Source organism: Cololabis saira, chromosome 24, assembly GCF_033807715.1.
Source record: "Cololabis saira isolate AMF1-May2022 chromosome 24, fColSai1.1, whole genome shotgun sequence".
Lineage (NCBI taxonomy): Eukaryota > Metazoa > Chordata > Actinopteri > Beloniformes > Belonidae > Cololabis > Cololabis saira.
This window is the reverse complement of record NC_084610.1, coordinates 6,912,557-6,930,187: the sequence shown is the minus strand read 5'-3', so window position 1 is coordinate 6,930,187 and position 17,631 is coordinate 6,912,557. Positions and strand designations below refer to the sequence as shown.

At 42.5% G+C, this 17,631-nt stretch overlaps 1 protein-coding gene across 1 annotated transcript in view; it reads right to left on the bottom strand.

The window, feature by feature from the left end:
* Positions 1–17,631, bottom strand: part of LOC133425345 (FERM, ARHGEF and pleckstrin domain-containing protein 1-like) — a 67,090-nt gene that overhangs the window by 12,587 nt on the left and 36,872 nt on the right. The window contains exons 4-15 of the mRNA XM_061716146.1: positions 16,640–16,682; positions 16,338–16,416; positions 13,252–13,349; positions 11,303–11,417; positions 10,070–10,217; positions 9,370–9,465; positions 9,111–9,277; positions 8,224–8,292; positions 7,970–8,045; positions 7,688–7,883; positions 1,051–1,259; positions 801–890 (exon numbers count right to left, since the gene is read on the bottom strand). Of these exons, the coding sequence (XP_061572130.1) occupies positions 801–890; positions 1,051–1,259; positions 7,688–7,883; positions 7,970–8,045; positions 8,224–8,292; positions 9,111–9,277; positions 9,370–9,465; positions 10,070–10,217; positions 11,303–11,417; positions 13,252–13,349; positions 16,338–16,416; positions 16,640–16,682 (1,386 nt within the window). The remainder of the gene's footprint in view (positions 1–800; positions 891–1,050; positions 1,260–7,687; positions 7,884–7,969; positions 8,046–8,223; positions 8,293–9,110; positions 9,278–9,369; positions 9,466–10,069; positions 10,218–11,302; positions 11,418–13,251; positions 13,350–16,337; positions 16,417–16,639; positions 16,683–17,631) is intronic.

Below are 17,631 nucleotides of genomic sequence, written 5' to 3'. Positions count from 1 at the left end.
GCTCTGTGCTGATTGGCTGCCTGAATGACGCGATACACCGCTACAGAAAAATGGCGGAAGCTCCAGCCGGCGGAGTTACACCGTGTCATAACTGCATGCGATGCGAGCGTCAGCAACAAAATCAATTCCATTGCTTTATTTTCTATTGGACTGTCCTAACTGGCTGCAGCGACGCACGACACGGCGCGCCGTTGTGAGCTGAACATTTGTCGGACGCCCTGCTTCTATTTTCTTCCTGTCGCTCGCGTTGAAAGCCGTTTGAAAGCGCTGTAGGAAACGGTCATGGATGAGGAACGGCTGATCCAGTTAGTTGAAATGAGAAGTTATCTCTATGATTCCTCCTCATTTCACCTCAAAAACCTCAATAAAGTGGCAGCTGCTGGAGGGAGATGGACAGAGAGCGTCCGATGTCACGCAGTGCTACGATAGTCGGACGCTCGCATGCAGTTACACGGTTTTATAGTTGTGGCCGTGGTTTGCATTTTGGTTACGTAATGAAAATGCGCAGAATCTGAACGGCTCGTAAAAGTCACATCATAATGGACGGCTCATGCGGGCGGCTGTACAGACACTGCAGAATTTGGTTGCTTTCCTCCTCCTCTGAGTTGGCAGGCTGAGTGGAGACCACTTTATATAAAAACGTGTTTTTCATAATAGGTCCCCTTTAAACTTGGTGGATCTTTATGTCTTCACCATATCTTGTCTGTTTGAAGCACATGGGCAAAGCAGGACAGAGTGGGGGACACGTGTAGATGAACACAGGAAATATAGAACTGTAGAAATGATTGTGAGATCTTTACCTCCGTTACAACCTGCAGGTCTTTGAGAAAGGTCCGCTCTGTGGTCAACAGCTCCTTAGCTATGAAGTAGGCCTTGTCTGTGGGAAACTTCTGGACACAAACAGAAGGATGAGATCAATCCACAAGTTCAACCATCAATCTTTAGTTTGACAAAATCTACACATAAAATTAAAGTCAAGCTCCTCAAATGATGCGTTATATTGTGGCCTTGTGAGCTAAAATGATTGACAGGAGGAGTCCACATGCCCACCTTCCTCCTGGCTTCATCTTCATCATCATTGCGGACGTATCCGGCCTCGGTGAGCAGCGGACTGGTTAGCGGTGAGAACTGCTGTCCCTCGGGACTCGGATCCACACCCACGACTCCGGCACTACCCATCACCTGTCCATTAAGCGAGCCGTTGCCGTTAACGACCACATGGGGACTACCCAGCGGAGATTCCTCTGAACCGGGGCCTTCTGAGGGGGGGAAAGGTGAAAGTAGGAATATGGAAAAAGAAAAGGGGATGAGAATAGAACAGAGGGTAGAGGATAAAGGATGGCGTTAGATGAGATACTACTCCCATGAAATTCACTGCCCTGAAGCATTAAACTTTTTTTTATCATTTACTTCTTACTGAGGAAAATAAAGGTTTTCACATTTTTAGCATTTTGTTCATGAAAAAGGTCGAAGTACAAAAATATTCCAAGACATTTCCTAAGAATTCTTCCTCTGAGCCTGTAAGGCAATGAATTTCATGACAAGTTCCTTACGATGTTAAACTATGAACCTACATGAGCAGCCGTCATGTTGCTAGTTGCCACTTAACAAATGTTAGTTAATCAACGCTAAATGACTACTTGAACCCACCTCTAAAATAAAAAAAAAGTAAAATGGGAGGGAAAACTATGATAGATGTTAACGTTTGTTAGTAGGAAGTCAAATAAAATGACTAATATTAGTGTATTAGGTAACTAAAGGCTCTTCTTGACAGACTTGCCTGGTGTAAATGTCATTCAAGTCCACATCTGGCTACTTTTCTTTGAAAATGTCATCATCAAGGCTAGAACTAAACCAGCTAGAACTACACCTACCGTCTACAGCTAGAATCACTACAGACGTCAACTACGTGCTACCAAGTTGTGACTGTATACTTGCCCAGTTGCAAAGTTTCCAAAGAATCCACTGCTCTACACCAAACTGGATCATGGGTAAAAACCATGGCAACCACTGAGTGCAGATCTGTGAGGGAGGGGGGGTGCTATAAAAGAACTTACCACCGAACAGAAAACCACTACACACAAAAGAACAAACAGATGAGAAAAAACAAGCCAACACAAAAAACCGAAACAGAAACATGCTCAACACGAGACGAGACAGACTCAGCTACGCCAGCACAGACATGGAGGGGACAAGCATCCGAGCAGGAGCCGGTGTGGATGTGGTGTCACTACAGATAACTCTCAAGTCCCTTTTCTTCGGTCATACAAAGATGTTTTTTTATTGACACTAGTGCACCACAGTCAGTTACAGCGTTAAAAAGAGAAAAACTGAGAGAAGAAACAAGTGAAAGATCAAAGTTGGTGTTTGGCGTTGGTGTGCAGGAGGAGTGTTACAACAGAGACAGAAAACACATGAATCAGTATGCCCTTAGACCATGTAGTCAGAGTTTGTTAAAAGAAAATCAATGATTTAAAGGCTTTTTATACAAACTTTTTGGCAGTTCTTCAGTTAAAACAGGCAGGAAAGGGGCTTCTGTATTCATTCATTAGTGATCCAAATTTCACAGCATGCTACAGCGCTGACATGCACCATCAGAGAAATTAAGTGAATGCACAACATGCAAACTTAAGCAGCCACATATTTTCATGTTACAGCATTAGAAGAACCGTCAGAAAGCTGTTTTTTTTCCTTTTTAAGAGCCCCTCAGTAAAAAAGTGTGTTAATAAAGAAAGACATGTACAGATGTGTAAATATGCCCTCTTATATTAGTTTAATACCCTACAGAAAAATAATATAAGATACTGGGAAATATGTTGATTTGTTTTCATGGGTGTAAATATGAAGCAGGTTAGCTTAGCTCAGCAGTAATCTGTCCAAAATACCACCAAAAAACCCGCCTACTTGCTGTACACATTAAACAAACAAGATATCAAGATGTAATACTTTTTAGTGCAGCTACCAAGTAGATGTTTGTTCTGACAGAGCGAGGCTAACTGCTTCGCTAAGCAAAGTAGCTGCTAGCCTAAATCTGTCCAAGTGAAAATGAGCAACAAAATCCAAATAAAACCACATCTACCTGCTTCTACAATTCACTGTCTGTAAAAGAATAAGGTGATAAGTGGTAGTGGCGTAGTCAAGTGACTGGTTTGGACAGCTTGGCTGCTGAGCTAAGCTAAGTAGCTCCTAACAAACAAGCATGAAAGCATCAATTTTTCTTATCGAAAGCTTCTCTAGATTCCTAAATGTCAAACTTATTCCCTCAATCATATAGGTATAAGCATTTGTACATGTCCACATCTTAACGGTGTATGTGTTTAGTCATCCAAGTATTTGTTTTACTTTTCATCTCAGAATAAAATATGCTAATTTGGCTGTGGTTATCTCCATTAACACACAAATTACATTATAAATACAAAATTACAGTAGTCTGTTACAATATTAGGACATTTATGGCTCATTTTAGAAAAAAAACCCATTAAAGATGTGGTTAATATGCATAAACAGACATTTTCTGATAAAGTGGTAAAATCACAAGGAAAACTGGGAAAAGGGTTCATAATTTTCTGAAATTGAAGTCATCAATTTTGTAAGAACACTGGGTTCTTTGAGATTAAAGACATAAAATTAAGATAAAAATCATTAAAATATTCACTGATATCAACCCTTTATAGAGCAATGAGTCATCTGTATAGGGCTATTAGAGAATATTAAAAGGACCTTTATTAACTTTGTAACTTTTATTTTGGTGATAATCATACTAGGTAGTTCTGTAATGGTAATGGTCACTTGCCCTGTAAAAGGTTAATGTGGGTTTTGTAAAAGGGACTTCCTCCTTGTAAAAGTAAAACTTTGTTATTCAAATTTTGAGTCATTTCAGAGTTACACCTAATTTCATCAGTTTTGTCTAAAATGGTCCTACTTTGTCTTTACAGTAACTGTATGTACAGTTCATTAAGATATATTTAAAATAAAGGCTGAATGGAATTGAATGGCTGCAAATGCAAATAGGAGAGAAGCAGTAGAAGCAGGACGGGTGGATTCAACCCCAGTTTTCATGTTTGGATTATTTGTTCGACCTCTGACAACACACAGACTTTCCATCTTACAAAACAAATTACCCCGTCTCCCAAAGATATCATTTTTGCACTTACATGATGCATTAAGCTTAACTTGACCAATGTCTGTCAACCTGCGCCCTCTCACTCTCCATTTAAATAAAAATACTGGAGTTGATCCGACCCTGCTCTGTCTTAGTGCCCAGCATGGAAACCCAACCACATATGAGCTCTAAATGTTTGAAATAAATACGGTGCAGTTAAACACGAGGGCAAAATGACAAGCAAGTCGTGAAAACTGAAACAGTCAATGAGAAAGAAAAGGTTACATGTGAAGCTGATGTTCCACTGCACCTAACGCTTCTCAAACATCTGAGACCATTTTGAGGATTGTGACAGAAACACAAAGTGACAAAGTGAGCAAAAACAGAGCAGAGTGACATAAAGGCAGATAGTGTGTCTGGTTAACATGCATCCACCGTACAGTGAAGGAAAAAACGGTCAGAACACAGTGTTTTGGAGCCCTTTTTCTCCTGCCCCGCCCCCAAAAAACAAAATAAACCATGCTTTAAAACAGTGCATTTACAAAGCAGGAAGCACAAACATTCATTTCAGGAGGAAGCAATAGCTCTGAGGAAAGAGAAGTTGTTTGACTTCAGAAAGTGGTAAAACATTTAAGACATTTAGTCCAAGTGGAGTCACGTTGCAGCTTGGGTTGATGTTTTATGCTTTGTCCAAAACACTAACAAGCATCTTATTTACGCCGTAATTCACTGAAATGTGACAGTGCTCCTTTTGATCTACAACATGATATAACTGGCTTGTTTGAATTCAGCTTTGCTTTGAGAGAAAAAAACAACGAGCTAGTCAGCCAATAAATGACAGATGGGGATGGGAAGCCTCCAATAAACAGCAGCGTAACAGGTGAGAAAACAGCAGCCAAAGGGAGCGAACATTAGCGCCGAGTTACCTTGTTTTGTGAGTAGTGCATACCAGGGGCCAAGCCAAGCAAAGCAGACAGCTGCGGATGGCCTAAGAATGATGCTTGATGCTTTTGAGTATTTCACTGTGTAAAACCATTCAAAAAAATTGATGGAAAAGGACTAAAATCGCCAATAACCACCAAGACAAGAAAGGACAAATGTCGACACACTGAGCTTTGATTATCATAAAAATACAGATCTAAAAGGTTTGAGGCCAGTTCAAAGACTTGCTAAGCTTAAACGACACAAATCTGTTAAGAAAAAAGAGAATCACAATAAAAACTACCACAAACGACCAAATCACTGTGCAACTCACGCACAACAGACGGATAGAAACGGACTAAAGTCATTAAAAAAGTGCTCAGAACAAAAGGACGAACCTCAAAGGGAGGAAGAGACGGGCCGTCGGCTACAGCCCTCCTCCTCCAGCATATTAAACACACTTTCACAGTTTTCTACTAATGGAGGACTTAAGTACAATCCATTTATCTTCTAAACCTTTCAATAAAACTGTACAATCATAGAGGACTTGAACTAAATCATCTGAGATCAGCTAAATCGAAACAAAAGTCCCCCTTTTAACCTTCACAACTTCCCAGTTAGATGAACTTCTATTGCACAACAACAAAGTGGACTTATTATTATTCTGATTTAGGAAAAATGCTACGAAATGCACACTAACAATCAAAAAGGCAGTAGATCTTGGTCCCCTTTCACCAGTAACCATGTAAAAACCATCTAAATACCATAACAGATAAACAACAAGAAAACATCACCTAACTTTGCAGCTAAAACAAAAAAAAAAAAGAAAGAAAAATTCCTCCTACATAAAACACACCACCATGAATATCATCAATGCTAAGAAGTAACTTTTTAAGAAAAAACATGGAAATAATCTTCCCAAGAAGCTGTGGAGGTTTCCCTCAAGTTTCCTATCAACACTGAATATAAAGTTTTCAAGTTATGGCACATTGTAAAGGAAGGGTGTCCTTGAAACATTATCTATGGTAATAAGTATTTACAAAGAGGCAGCTAACTTAGAAAAGATTTCACCGTTTGTTACGTTAAAAGTACATACGAGTGGTTTGCATAAATCATTTTAGACAAAAATGGAGATAGTTGGGTTTTGGAAGTAATTAGTATCAATTCCTCGTAAAAAAGTGCCAAATTTCTGTCAAAAATGATTTTCATACTTCAAAAATATGTTAAAACATCTACAAATAGGTGTTTTGTTATAAAAGTAGTGAAAAGACGGACAAGTTGTGAAGTGTCTTGCAAGTGTAACTGACTATAAACTACAACTTCTGATAAGTTTTTCTTAGTTTTTGTTTTTTTGCGTTATAGCGGGCTAAATTCTTATTTCTCATACTTTTCTTTTCTCTGCTCAACAGCTAAAAACGCGACCTCCCACATCTTCCTCGCTGAAACGGTAACACCTATCCTCCTCCTCGTCCCCTCCTTCCAGCTGCAGACTCCCAAACGAGAGTTTGCCGCGTGCCAGCGCGGAAGCATTCACGCCGTTTGAGTTGATGGAATTGGCAGCGCTTATGGCGGCCGGGTTTCCGTACGTTAGCGGCTGGCTGTAAGCGCTGCTGCCCGTGTCTGATTCGGTGTCGCTGGTGTCCGTGCCGCTGCTGGTGGACCCGTCGATCGTTTGGACCGGCTGGTTCAGATTGTTCTGGTTGTTGCCGGGTTTCCCCTGGCGACCGAATAACCGCTGCACGTTGTTGGAGCGCGCCTGACCCGGAACAAGAAGGTTAGCGTGGTTTCCGTTCGTTATGATCATCCTGCGCTCCATGGGGGCGGAGCACGGCGCTTGCGTATGCAGCCCGGAGCGGTGCGGGTCGTACTTTGGGACGGGGGTGGACGTGATCTGGCTGAGAATGAACGGATCGGTATCGGAGCGGTTCCTCATGTTATTGTTGTTATACATCTTGGCTAAATGCGTGGGCGTGCGGTTGGAGGTGATGGGCGAGTAGCTGCCGTAGTGGTTAGGGGGATGGGACGACGGGGTGACGGAGGGAGTTCCCACGGGGGAAACTCCCGGACGTTTAGTAAAATAATGGCCCCCGTCATCCCATCGCGGGGCCGAGCGCGACTGGCTGTGACCGTTTGTGATCTCGGCGTGGCTGAGCGAGTTTGTGCGGGGGTGGAAGCTGCTGATGACCGGGCTGGAGCACTGACTGCGAGTCCCCGTTCCCAGCGGCCGACCCATTCCCATTCCCACGCCTCGCTTGTCCCGACCCTGGAAGATCTCGTCTAACAGCGTGCTCTGCAGCGGGAGGCGACCGTGGAAGGAGCCGTTTGACAAAATGTCGTCATTAGTGAGCTCGTGACTCATGTTAAACTTGTTACCCAGCTGAGAATGATCTAGGCCGTTTCTGTTACCCATCATGCCCTGCTGCATCACTCCCTGGTGATTGGTGTGGTAGAAGCCATTGACAACCCCAAACAGACTTGCACCTCGCCCCCCGCCCTGCCCTGCACCGCCCTGCCTGTACGACTCCTCGTCATTGCTGTCGTCTGCGTTGCCGTGGCCCCTGGGAGCCCTGCCGTTCTTGGTCACATCACACTCGCTGTCTATGTCGCTGCAGTCTATGTAAGGAATAGAGGAGCTGCTGCCTTTGTTTGCCCTGCAGGTTGGACCTGGGTTGAGAGGACGCTGGTCTGGTGCTGATCCTGCGCCGTGGTGGTTCTGATGGAGCTGGTCCGACATGGACATGTTGACGTGGAAGCCGTTGGTGGCGGGAGCCACGGCCGGCTCCCCCGAGCCGTTGGATTTCGCCTCCTGGCTCAATCTGGCCGAGTCGGGCTGGTCCGCTAACAGGACTGACACGGCACTCTGGAGAAGAAAAGAAAACGTAGGAAAAAGGAGTTGGTAAACGTGCAGCGGTCCGCGGAGCCTGCAGATGTTTAAGTGTGCATTACCTCATTTGGCACTTGTGATCTGATGGAAGAAGACTGAGGCGACATGCCGCTGCTGGACAGAATCTTACTGTGTTTCCTAAAAAAAAAAAAAAAAGAAAAACCCCCAGAGGGGATACATGAGGCCATGTGCAACTCATCACCTAATAAATGACAAATCTGATTTACTGTTTCCAGCCTCGCTACCGCTACGGGAACTTTGATCCGTCTCATGAAATGATAGTTCGGAGGGATCCAAACACAGACAGCGGATTCACCTCTCAAATGGAACTTTCTTGGGATCGGTGTCTTTCACGTGGTCGATGATCTGCTTCTGGGTTCGGCCGCTGCACGTAGAGGACAGACGGACAGAGAGAGGACAGTTAACGCATGATAAGTCCAGCAAAGGTAGCCCAATCAAATTCTTGGGACGTGATAAGATTATATGTTGGAGGAACACCAAATATTAGAACCGTGAGGGGGTTAATGATGAAGATAAAACCACGATTTTCTTTTTTTTTTTATAATTAAGGGTGGGTCAGGTTTACAAAATTATTGAGCAATTTGAAACAAAAACAAACAAAAAAGGCTTCTATCGTCTTCTTCTGCTTGATCTACAAAGGCACACTCAGTCTGGCCGTGTTATCTCCACTTTACTCAGGCTCACGCACAAAAATGGGTAAAACAGCTAAATGTTGAGAGTGATCCTTTTGGGCTCAAACAAAAAAAGAGCAAAAAACACTCAACCCTATTCACAGCTATCGAGTCTGAGAATGGTGTGACGTAAACTTCTTCATCTGTACGAGTCTGCAAGGTCACTCTGCTTGGAGCATATGAAGATGCTGACTGGATCATCCAGAAAACAAACACACCAGACAAAGATGACGAGAAGCAGAACGACAACATGGACACTTGCTTTGAGGAGGGATGATACTATCCAAACCTGTAGGACGATTACGTGTCCATATATGGAGAGGTTCAGTGCAGCTGACCCAAATGTACAATGATAAGAACAGCGTGCATGTAAATCTACTCTCACCAATGTTTAAGTACCTATAACTGCCAAAAACAAATCCCCACAAAGCTCTAAAAGATCTCGGTTTGGTTGAAACAAGTTGATATGATACAAACAAAAAAGAAAAATGGCTTCCCGTCCAGTCCTCACCTGAAGCGGAATGAAGATCCTCTGGTGAAGAGGATGGGTTTGGGTTTGGGCTTGGGCTCCTCGAACAGTCTGAAGAAGGCGTGATACTCCACGCAGATCTTCCAGAACACCTTGCAGCAGTCTCTGCTGGCCATGGTGAACTCCAGCGTGTCGTGATGGGCGCTCTGCTGCAGGTCGCATGGGCAGATATTAGTTAGCACAAGTGAAAGAAAGAAAAGAAGAAAAAAAAGGCCCAAAGAAATAAACGTTATGGACTTACAGCGGGGTCGGCTCTCAGCTTGATGAGGAACCTTTTCCGTTTGAAGCTCAGCTTGCGAACCTTGGACCAGTTGAAGGAGTTAATTCTTGTGTAGCCCTAAAGACAAAGACAATACATTATACAAGTGTACTAAAAGTGGATTTTATCCAGCAGGATCTAAGACACACAAAGAGGCACCGGAGTATTTGGATTCAGCTAAACTTTCAAGCTCCCAGCTTGAAAATGCAGAAAGGGAACAAAATTTGGGTCAGTCTGTGAAAAGAAGAAGAAATCTTTTATTCTCTCCCCCCAAACAGACGTGATTTGACTTAGAAGGCATGGCACTCTCAAATAAATGTGCTGTGATCACATTTTAAACACCAATATAGAAATATATAACATGTGTAGGATTGTTTTGGTTTATTTTTTGTAAAAAAAACCTCCACGATAAGTTGTCCAGACTTAAAGATGGACCATTCTTCTTCCCCATCCTCAAAAAAAACATTCAAGGAATTTACAACTCACAGCAGTCGCTTCAAACGTAAATTACAGCCTCGTAAATGTCTCTGGAAAGACTCACATTTTTAAAACAAAAGCGAGTTTAAGAGCATCGGTTAGTGTTTTAAATTAGGAGGATTTGGCGTTCTAATAATTCCTTTTTGTTCTTACTTCCCCCATTTCTGTTTTTATATATTTGGTTTCAGATGTTTGGGGGTGTTACCTGGAAAACCAGCACTCCGGTGTGCGCCACAGACAGGCTGAGTTTAGTGCCCTCTCGGTCCTTCGCCGGGTGCAGACGGACGCCGTACATTTCCAGCCGCCGGGCGATTTCCAAGAGCTGGTAGTCCGACTCTGCTGGAGTCTGCCCGCTGGCGAGGGAGGACAGTGATCAATCAACAACCAATCCATCAGGGGAAAAAAAAACAATTAAAACACACATTTTAGTTGGCCTCTTTTGCCATTAACCTATAAATGAGTTCTCACTCTTGACAGAAGTGGGCTTTGGGGGCTGTTACCATGGCAACGACTGCAAGTTTGTTTGTTTTTTCTTTTTATTCACGTCACTTTTTCAGAGTTGCAGTTTTCAAATACATCACAAGATAAGATGGAAGTGCCCACGGTGGGAAGAAAGAAATCCGCCACAAAAGAAGTTTGTTTCCTCACAAAATCTGAAAATAGCTTCCTGTTTCCTGTATAAGCTGCTGAATTGCCCACTTCCTTCCTGCGTCGGCTACGGGGAGGCTGAGGGGCTGGAGCCAGGAGAGACGAGAACGAGGTTTGTGGTGCTTCGCAGTCAGAGTGCTGTTTATCTGTGGTTGAAAGGGTTTGGGTGAATTTATATCTGCAGAAAAAATGAAAATCTACTCGGTGGGGGGGTTGAAACAAAAGAAGCAAGAGTGTATGTGTTTGTGGTCCCAGGGGCACGGAGGGAGTGCCATATGGTGTGACTGCAGATAGCTGCCACTGCAGAGGGAGACGTTTAAAAGAACTGAGTTGTGGTCTCTGTGGGGACCAAAGCTCTGGGTCGGGTATGTAATTGTGCAATGGGTGTGTGTTCACAAGTGCGCATATAAATAAACAGATAAATATCTCTGTGTTTGGGTTTTATTATAAAACTATGTGTGCGCGCTGGATTTGCGTGTGTTTATAAGAAAAAACAATCTCCTGACACTTTGCAGAAGATTAAAGCTCACCTCAGATTTTCTGAGTATACCAAGATAATGATGCTGCTTCTATCAACATGAGTCAGAGTTAAAGCGCTCATGACATGCATAATCGTTCAAAGAATTGGTCATCAACATGATTGTGGAGGTCCGTTAATGGTGAAGGATAACCCAAAGTAATGGGGCAGCTTTTCTTTCTTTTTACAGGGAAAGTCTCGCTCGTTTCAGCAAAACAATCCACATTCTGCATACGCTGTTACCCTGAGCTCTGGGAAAGTGTTGTAACTCACACATTCTTCCGGTGGCAGTCGGTGATCTTGTCTCTGATGGCGTCCTGGTCGGGCAGGTACTTGTTGTGGAGGAGGTGCTGCCAGCTCTGCGTTTCATCAAAGTCTCCAATCTCAGCTGGAGGCGGGGGAGAGAATAAACATTTGTTTCTGGAGTGGAAATAAGGAGAAGTAGGGTGAGGTGGTGGTGATGCATCTGAGACATGAAATTAAGTAAAACAGGTGGAGATACTGACATGAAGTGAAAGGAACACGTCAATAGTTCACATCCTTTACAGAACATGTTATTATAGATGACAAGAAGTTTGCTGATGCATGCGTCTCCCATCTGTTCAATACCGGCAATGACAACAACCCTGTATACTGTACCACCTGCCAGTGCACCGGCAAGCTAAGCACAGACGGTTCTCATGGCAACCAGGCAATGTTCTCTGCATGCTGTGCCAGTATGCTGCTGTCTGGAGGTTTGAAATTAAACTGTACCATATATATCCTGCACATATGGGGCTGACAAACCGTGGGCACGGGGAGGGAATGCTCTAGAAGCATCCATTACACTCAAATAGGATGTTTTATCTCTTTTTTTCTTGCAATAATACGAAACAATGACGCTTTGTGCAGCTGACAAAGCAGGTGGGAAACATGATCAAGCAGCACAAATTAAGACGGGCCAGGCCCTGCCCTGCTGAACGACCGCTAACATTGTTAGAGAGCTCATCTCTACACTTACAAATTCATAATCTTATTTTAGAAGTTTACTGGAACAAAGTCATAATTTTATTTTAGAAGTTTACTGGAACAAGTTTCTATGCTTTTAATGTAAAAATAAAACCTTCTCTTGTCCCCTCCGACCTGAAACGTTGTGTCTCTTTAAAGATAACCCTCCAGAAAGCACCAGTCTGTTCTAATTGGTCAAAAATAGTCAGTGTATTTATGTTTGAGGTGTGTAAAAATAGCTACTGTGTGAGAACTGTGTAAATGTACGATACCGATGTGGAAAAACAGCAGAGCAAAAGCAAAGATTAATTGACGAGGAGTTTGGGATCCATGTCTTCTGTGGGAGATAGGAGCTGATGTCGAGTCTGAGTTTTCACTTTTCACATGGATATAAAGCTGCATGTGAAAAGTGGATAAACAATAAAGCGTCTTTGAATCATGCCCACTTTAAAGAAAATCAGCTTTGCTTAGGTTTGAATGTGTGAGAAACCATGCCCCTGAATGAGTCATCTACATTTTAATGACTTTCCAAGAAAACACTGATAAGAAGAATCCCAGTAAAAAAAAAAAACAACAGTTTTTTTCCTGCATTGTTGAGCCACAACATGTACAGGTGTCATAGAGCAAAACATGTTATATATTATAACACCAACGGGGACTTTAAACACATACCACACAGCAAGTGCTGCTTAAATATCCCCAAAGGGAATTTATTTTTATCATGTGTGATTTATGTGTCGGCATCCACACAAGCAGTCCTTTGAGGCTAACAGCTCCTAAAAGAAGATGGGAACTCTTTTCATGTGTGCAACATTGGTGGCTTTACCAAGCCGTGCAAGTGACGACTAAACAGAAAGTAAAGAGATCCACAGTGAATCCAATAATGCAAGATGAAAGTAATTTTGTGATATGTCAGACTTGTGATTTTATTATATCTGGCAGTGCACAGTCTTGGAATCTTGTTAAGACTAATTCAATTTGCTCACAGGTTTTAAACAGAGTATGCAATTAAAATAAATTAAACTTAAGGACATAGACGGGATACAGCTGGTCTGATTATTGGTTTTTCTTAGCTGCACCATGAAGAGAAATTAACCCTCCTCAAGAGTCTTGAGGCAAACTAAAATAATGCAAATGAAGACAACCAATGAGCAATTTGACAGTAGACCGCAACAAATCTTGGAAAAAAAGGAATTAAACATTCATTGGGGTCATAGCATCTCTGTTGCACTCACACTGAATGATGTGGGAGACCATGAGGGCGGCGCTGGTGTCGTTGCAGATGAGCCGACCGCAGGCCAGGTCGCGTTTAATCTGGAGGGCAAAAAGATACCTGCGGCCACAAAAACCAGGTTGAGAGGGAGGAAAAAGAGGGAGAGATTATTCGGTTGTTCGCTGTATCCTGAAACAGTGGCCATACTGTGCAGGTACCGATCTAAACCAGTCTTTCCGTTAAACTTTAGCGTCAGACGCTTTAACACTTCTAGTAAGATCATGTTCAAGGTCATGATGCAGCCTTTTCATCAACAAACAGCAGAGACAGCATCATGAAGAAAAAGGGATACTGCTGACCTGAAAGACCACTATCAGCTCAAAGACAACGTTCTGCTGATTCAACACAAGGCTCATTAGACTCATAGCCATTTTTTTTTATCATTTGTGAGATAAACTGTATAAGAACATAAGTGAAAAAAATCTAACAAAGTCCTGTTAAAAATATAAGTTTGCCTCTCTTTTTACTATCCCAGGGTAGCCGGAGGTATAGATTTAGATTGAATGCATGTGCTTTTATGTGTAGGTTTAATGGTCCTCAGCACCTTTTAATGTGCTATCCAATTTAACCTTTTTATTAGGGCCTGATTGCCTTGCATATAAAGTTAATGAGGCTTTTGTGAATGTTTTTGCCTGCAGTCACAAGCAGGAAAGCTGCGCTCCACCATGTCTTAAAGGATGAAGTAAACAGCCTAGTTTGCAATGAAAAAGACTATAATCAGGATCGACAAAACTATTAGGCCTTTCCCGTGATGAATGATGTACAAGTAGAGATGCCTTGCTCCCAGCTGTCTGTTCACATCACACGGGGGAATATATAGCCTTGTGGCTGCAACTAAATCTGGCCCTCCAAAAGAGAAAACAAGAAGACAAAAATTAATGTATGCAAAGAGGATTCTATAATAAACCTGTAGACTAGACAGAGTTTTATTTGGAGGTAAACGTGTCAGGTGCCATTTCCATCTTAAAAGGTAGGCTATGTAATATCTGATCATTCAAGTACACTGTTTAAACAAAAAAAAAAACACCCGTCTTCATACACAGCCCTGGGTCTGTAAAGTAGAAACAGATCAGGGGTCTCCCCACCAAACCATGACACACATTGGAACCAATCACCAGGGGATGGTTTGGGCTGACCGTGGGGTCTGGGGAGATTTCATGATGGGCTGTGTTTTCTCAGGGAGCAACAGAGGAAAAGGTTTTGTTGATTTTTGGTCAAATATCGACAGATGTGATGTCACCCAGAAATTCCTTAACCTACCTTTTTATTCCAGACAAAACATTTTCCCGTAGGGATGGGCGGTATGGACTAAAAAATGTATCACGATATAAAAAATACCAATTCAACTCCATCTTTTTAACTATAAATCTATCTCGCTCTGAGATCCGCCATGTTTGTTACACAAAAACGTCATCAACGGAAATGTATCCTTTTCTCTTTCTTTCTTTCTTTCTTTCTTTCTTTCTTTCTTTCTTTCTTTCTTTCTTTCTTTCTTTCTTTCTTTCTTTCTTTCTTTCTTTCTTTCTTTCTTTCTTTCTTTCTTTCTTTCTTTCTTTCTTTCTTTCTTTCTTTCTTTCTTTCTTTCTTTCTTTCTTTCTTTCTTTCTTTCTTTCTGGCTCATTTTCCTTCCTTCCTTCCTTCCTTCCTTCCTTCCTTCCTTCCTTCCTCCTTTCCTTCCTTCCTTCCTTCCTTCCTCCTTTCCTTGTTTTCTCCCTTCCTTCCTCCTTTCCTTGTTTTCTCCCTTCCTTCTTTCTCCCTTCCTTCCTTCTTCCCTTCCTTCTTTCTCCCTTCCTTCCTTCTTCCCTTCCTTTTTTCTCCCTTCCTTCCTTCTTCCCTTCCTTTTTTCTCCCTTCCTTCATTCCTTCCCTTCCTTTTTCTCCCTTCCTTCCCTTCCTTTTCCTCCTTCCTTCCTTCCTTCCTTCCTTCCTTCCTTCCTTCCTTCCTTCCTTCCTTCCTTCCTTCCTTCCTTCCTTCCTTCCTTCCTTCCTTCCTTCCTTCCTTCCTTCCTTCCTTCCTTCCTTCCTTCCTTCCTTCCTTCCTTCCTTCCTTCCTTCCTTCCTTCCTTCCTTCCTTCCTTCCTTCCTTCCTTCCTTCCTTCCTTCCTTCACGTTGTGCGTGGATTTAACGCAGAACCATAAATCAGCTTTATACAAAAACATCATCAACGGGAATTTATCGTTTTTACCGCGAGATGACAAATTCTTATCGTGAGGAATTTTTTGGACGGTATATCATGAACGGTAAAATATCGCCCATTCCTATTTTCCAGATTAGCTATTTATAATAGACGGGATGATAGAAGCAGATGTTAAACGGTGCCCCCATGGTTGATTTAACTTGTCCAATGTATGACCCTCTGTATTTCTCACTTCCGGTTTACATTTTACATTTGGTCCATCTGTGCTTTAACGTCAGCAATATTAAAAAAATGAGTATGAATCACTACTCTGTCACGTTTAAAGCAAGTAAGCATAAATACACGGAGGGATTAAACTATTCTAGTCAAGAGCTACTTCCTGTTTGTCCCAAGTGAGTCCAGATGGGCAGCACAGCATCATGGGAAAATGTGGAAGGTCAGATCATTCTGCTGTTTGTGTTTGGTGATGTGAGGGGGAGGGGGAGGACGGTGACGGGAGCTCAGAGAAACAGCGCCGTCGCCTCTGAAAGGACTGTCAGATTTAATTAGAAAAAGCTCCAAATAGATGGTTGCTGATTATCCAAACTTTCTAAACAAGCAGGTTTATTGTAAAAACTGGGTCTCCAGAACCAAACACAGTCTTTCATGAGCACCTCTTTTTAGCTGACATGGGACAATAAATGTTTTTATGAGTCCGGTTCCCAGATGAGAGTAAAAACCTCACACGGCTCGTCAGTGAGGCCAAGAACAACGACAAGTGCAAAAAGAGATGACAACATCTTTTCATGTGTTAGCCAGAAGTGGTGCGGAAATGGGCTGAAAATACTCGAGCCAGACAGGAAACCGACATGTCTCTAATTTAAGGGGATGCTTCTTCAGATGGGCGGGGTTTCTGCGTGGAGAGGACCTACCGAGTCAGCTCCTCCATCAGCTGCGTGTGGTCAGGTGGGAAGAACTTCACCACAAAACGAAGGATGGTGTTTTTAGGCCCTGAGGGGGAGAAATGATGGGAAGTGGTTGAGCAAGAAGACACACACAGAAACAGAAGTTTCACAAGCTGCAGAGAAATTCTACTTTATCACCAGTTTGTTTCTCTTAGTGCACTTTTAACTTCATTTCATATATTAAAACTAATTATTTTTTCAGTGAGGATCATGTTTGTGAATAATCACAGGTTTGTTAAACCCCTGTAGGTGTAGTCTGAGCCACTCACGTCTGATCTGCTTCAGTGTGGGCTTCAGGAGGTCCAGCCACACCTGTATAGAAAAAAAACAAAACTAAATCAATTACCATCTAAAAGATTAATACACAAGGATTTGTATCCAATACATTCAAATATTTCAATTAGATTGCTGAATTCAGCAATGCGTTACTAACAGTAAACATTGTAGTTTGTTTCTAAATGTGTTGGCTGATTTCATTCCATTGAATTTAAGAATAACAACATTTAGGCCACGTTTCCACATAGCCGGGTATTTACAAAAACAGATATTTCCCCCTCTACGTTTTGAAAAATATCCTTGTTTACACGAACCCGCATGAATACGCTGTTAAGGTGCTATGAGCAGCCAAACCTGCAGGGGGCAGTGTAACGAGAAGATAAAGTCATGCTAGCCAATCAGAATCCTGGAAAAAAAAGTCACCAAATGACACGTGTGAAGCCTGAATAATATGGTTCCGCGTTAAATCGACGGCGTAGCCTACGTACGGTGTGCGTCGCCGCGAACCCTACGCCGTAGGCTCTGCGGAACCATAAATCAGCCTTGACTGAGCAGTTACTTCCAAGACAGAACGAGTCTTTCGTTTGGAGTGACAGAGAAGTGGAGTTACTTTTAAGTGTGACTTTAGAATATAAAACAGGTAAAATACAAGAAAATATTGACGGTGGCCAAACAAATTGTAAACACAGGTCGCACAAATGATGCTGGTGACGTTTCTGTTGCATAATGTGACGTTCTGAAGCCTAAATCTCTGTTTCCCTCCGTTTACAAGCAAACGTGAAAACTGAGTTTTTGAAAATCTCCACTTTGGCCGGAGTGTTCAGAAATGATCGTTTTTGGTGACTTTGAGCTTCGTTTTTGTGTAAACGAATGGCCAAAACGCATGAAAACACCACCGTTTTTGCCACGTGTAAACGGGGCCTTAGATGATCTGAGTTCAATCCGTGTTGAAAACAGTGTGTAAATGCCAATGGTTTTTCTACCC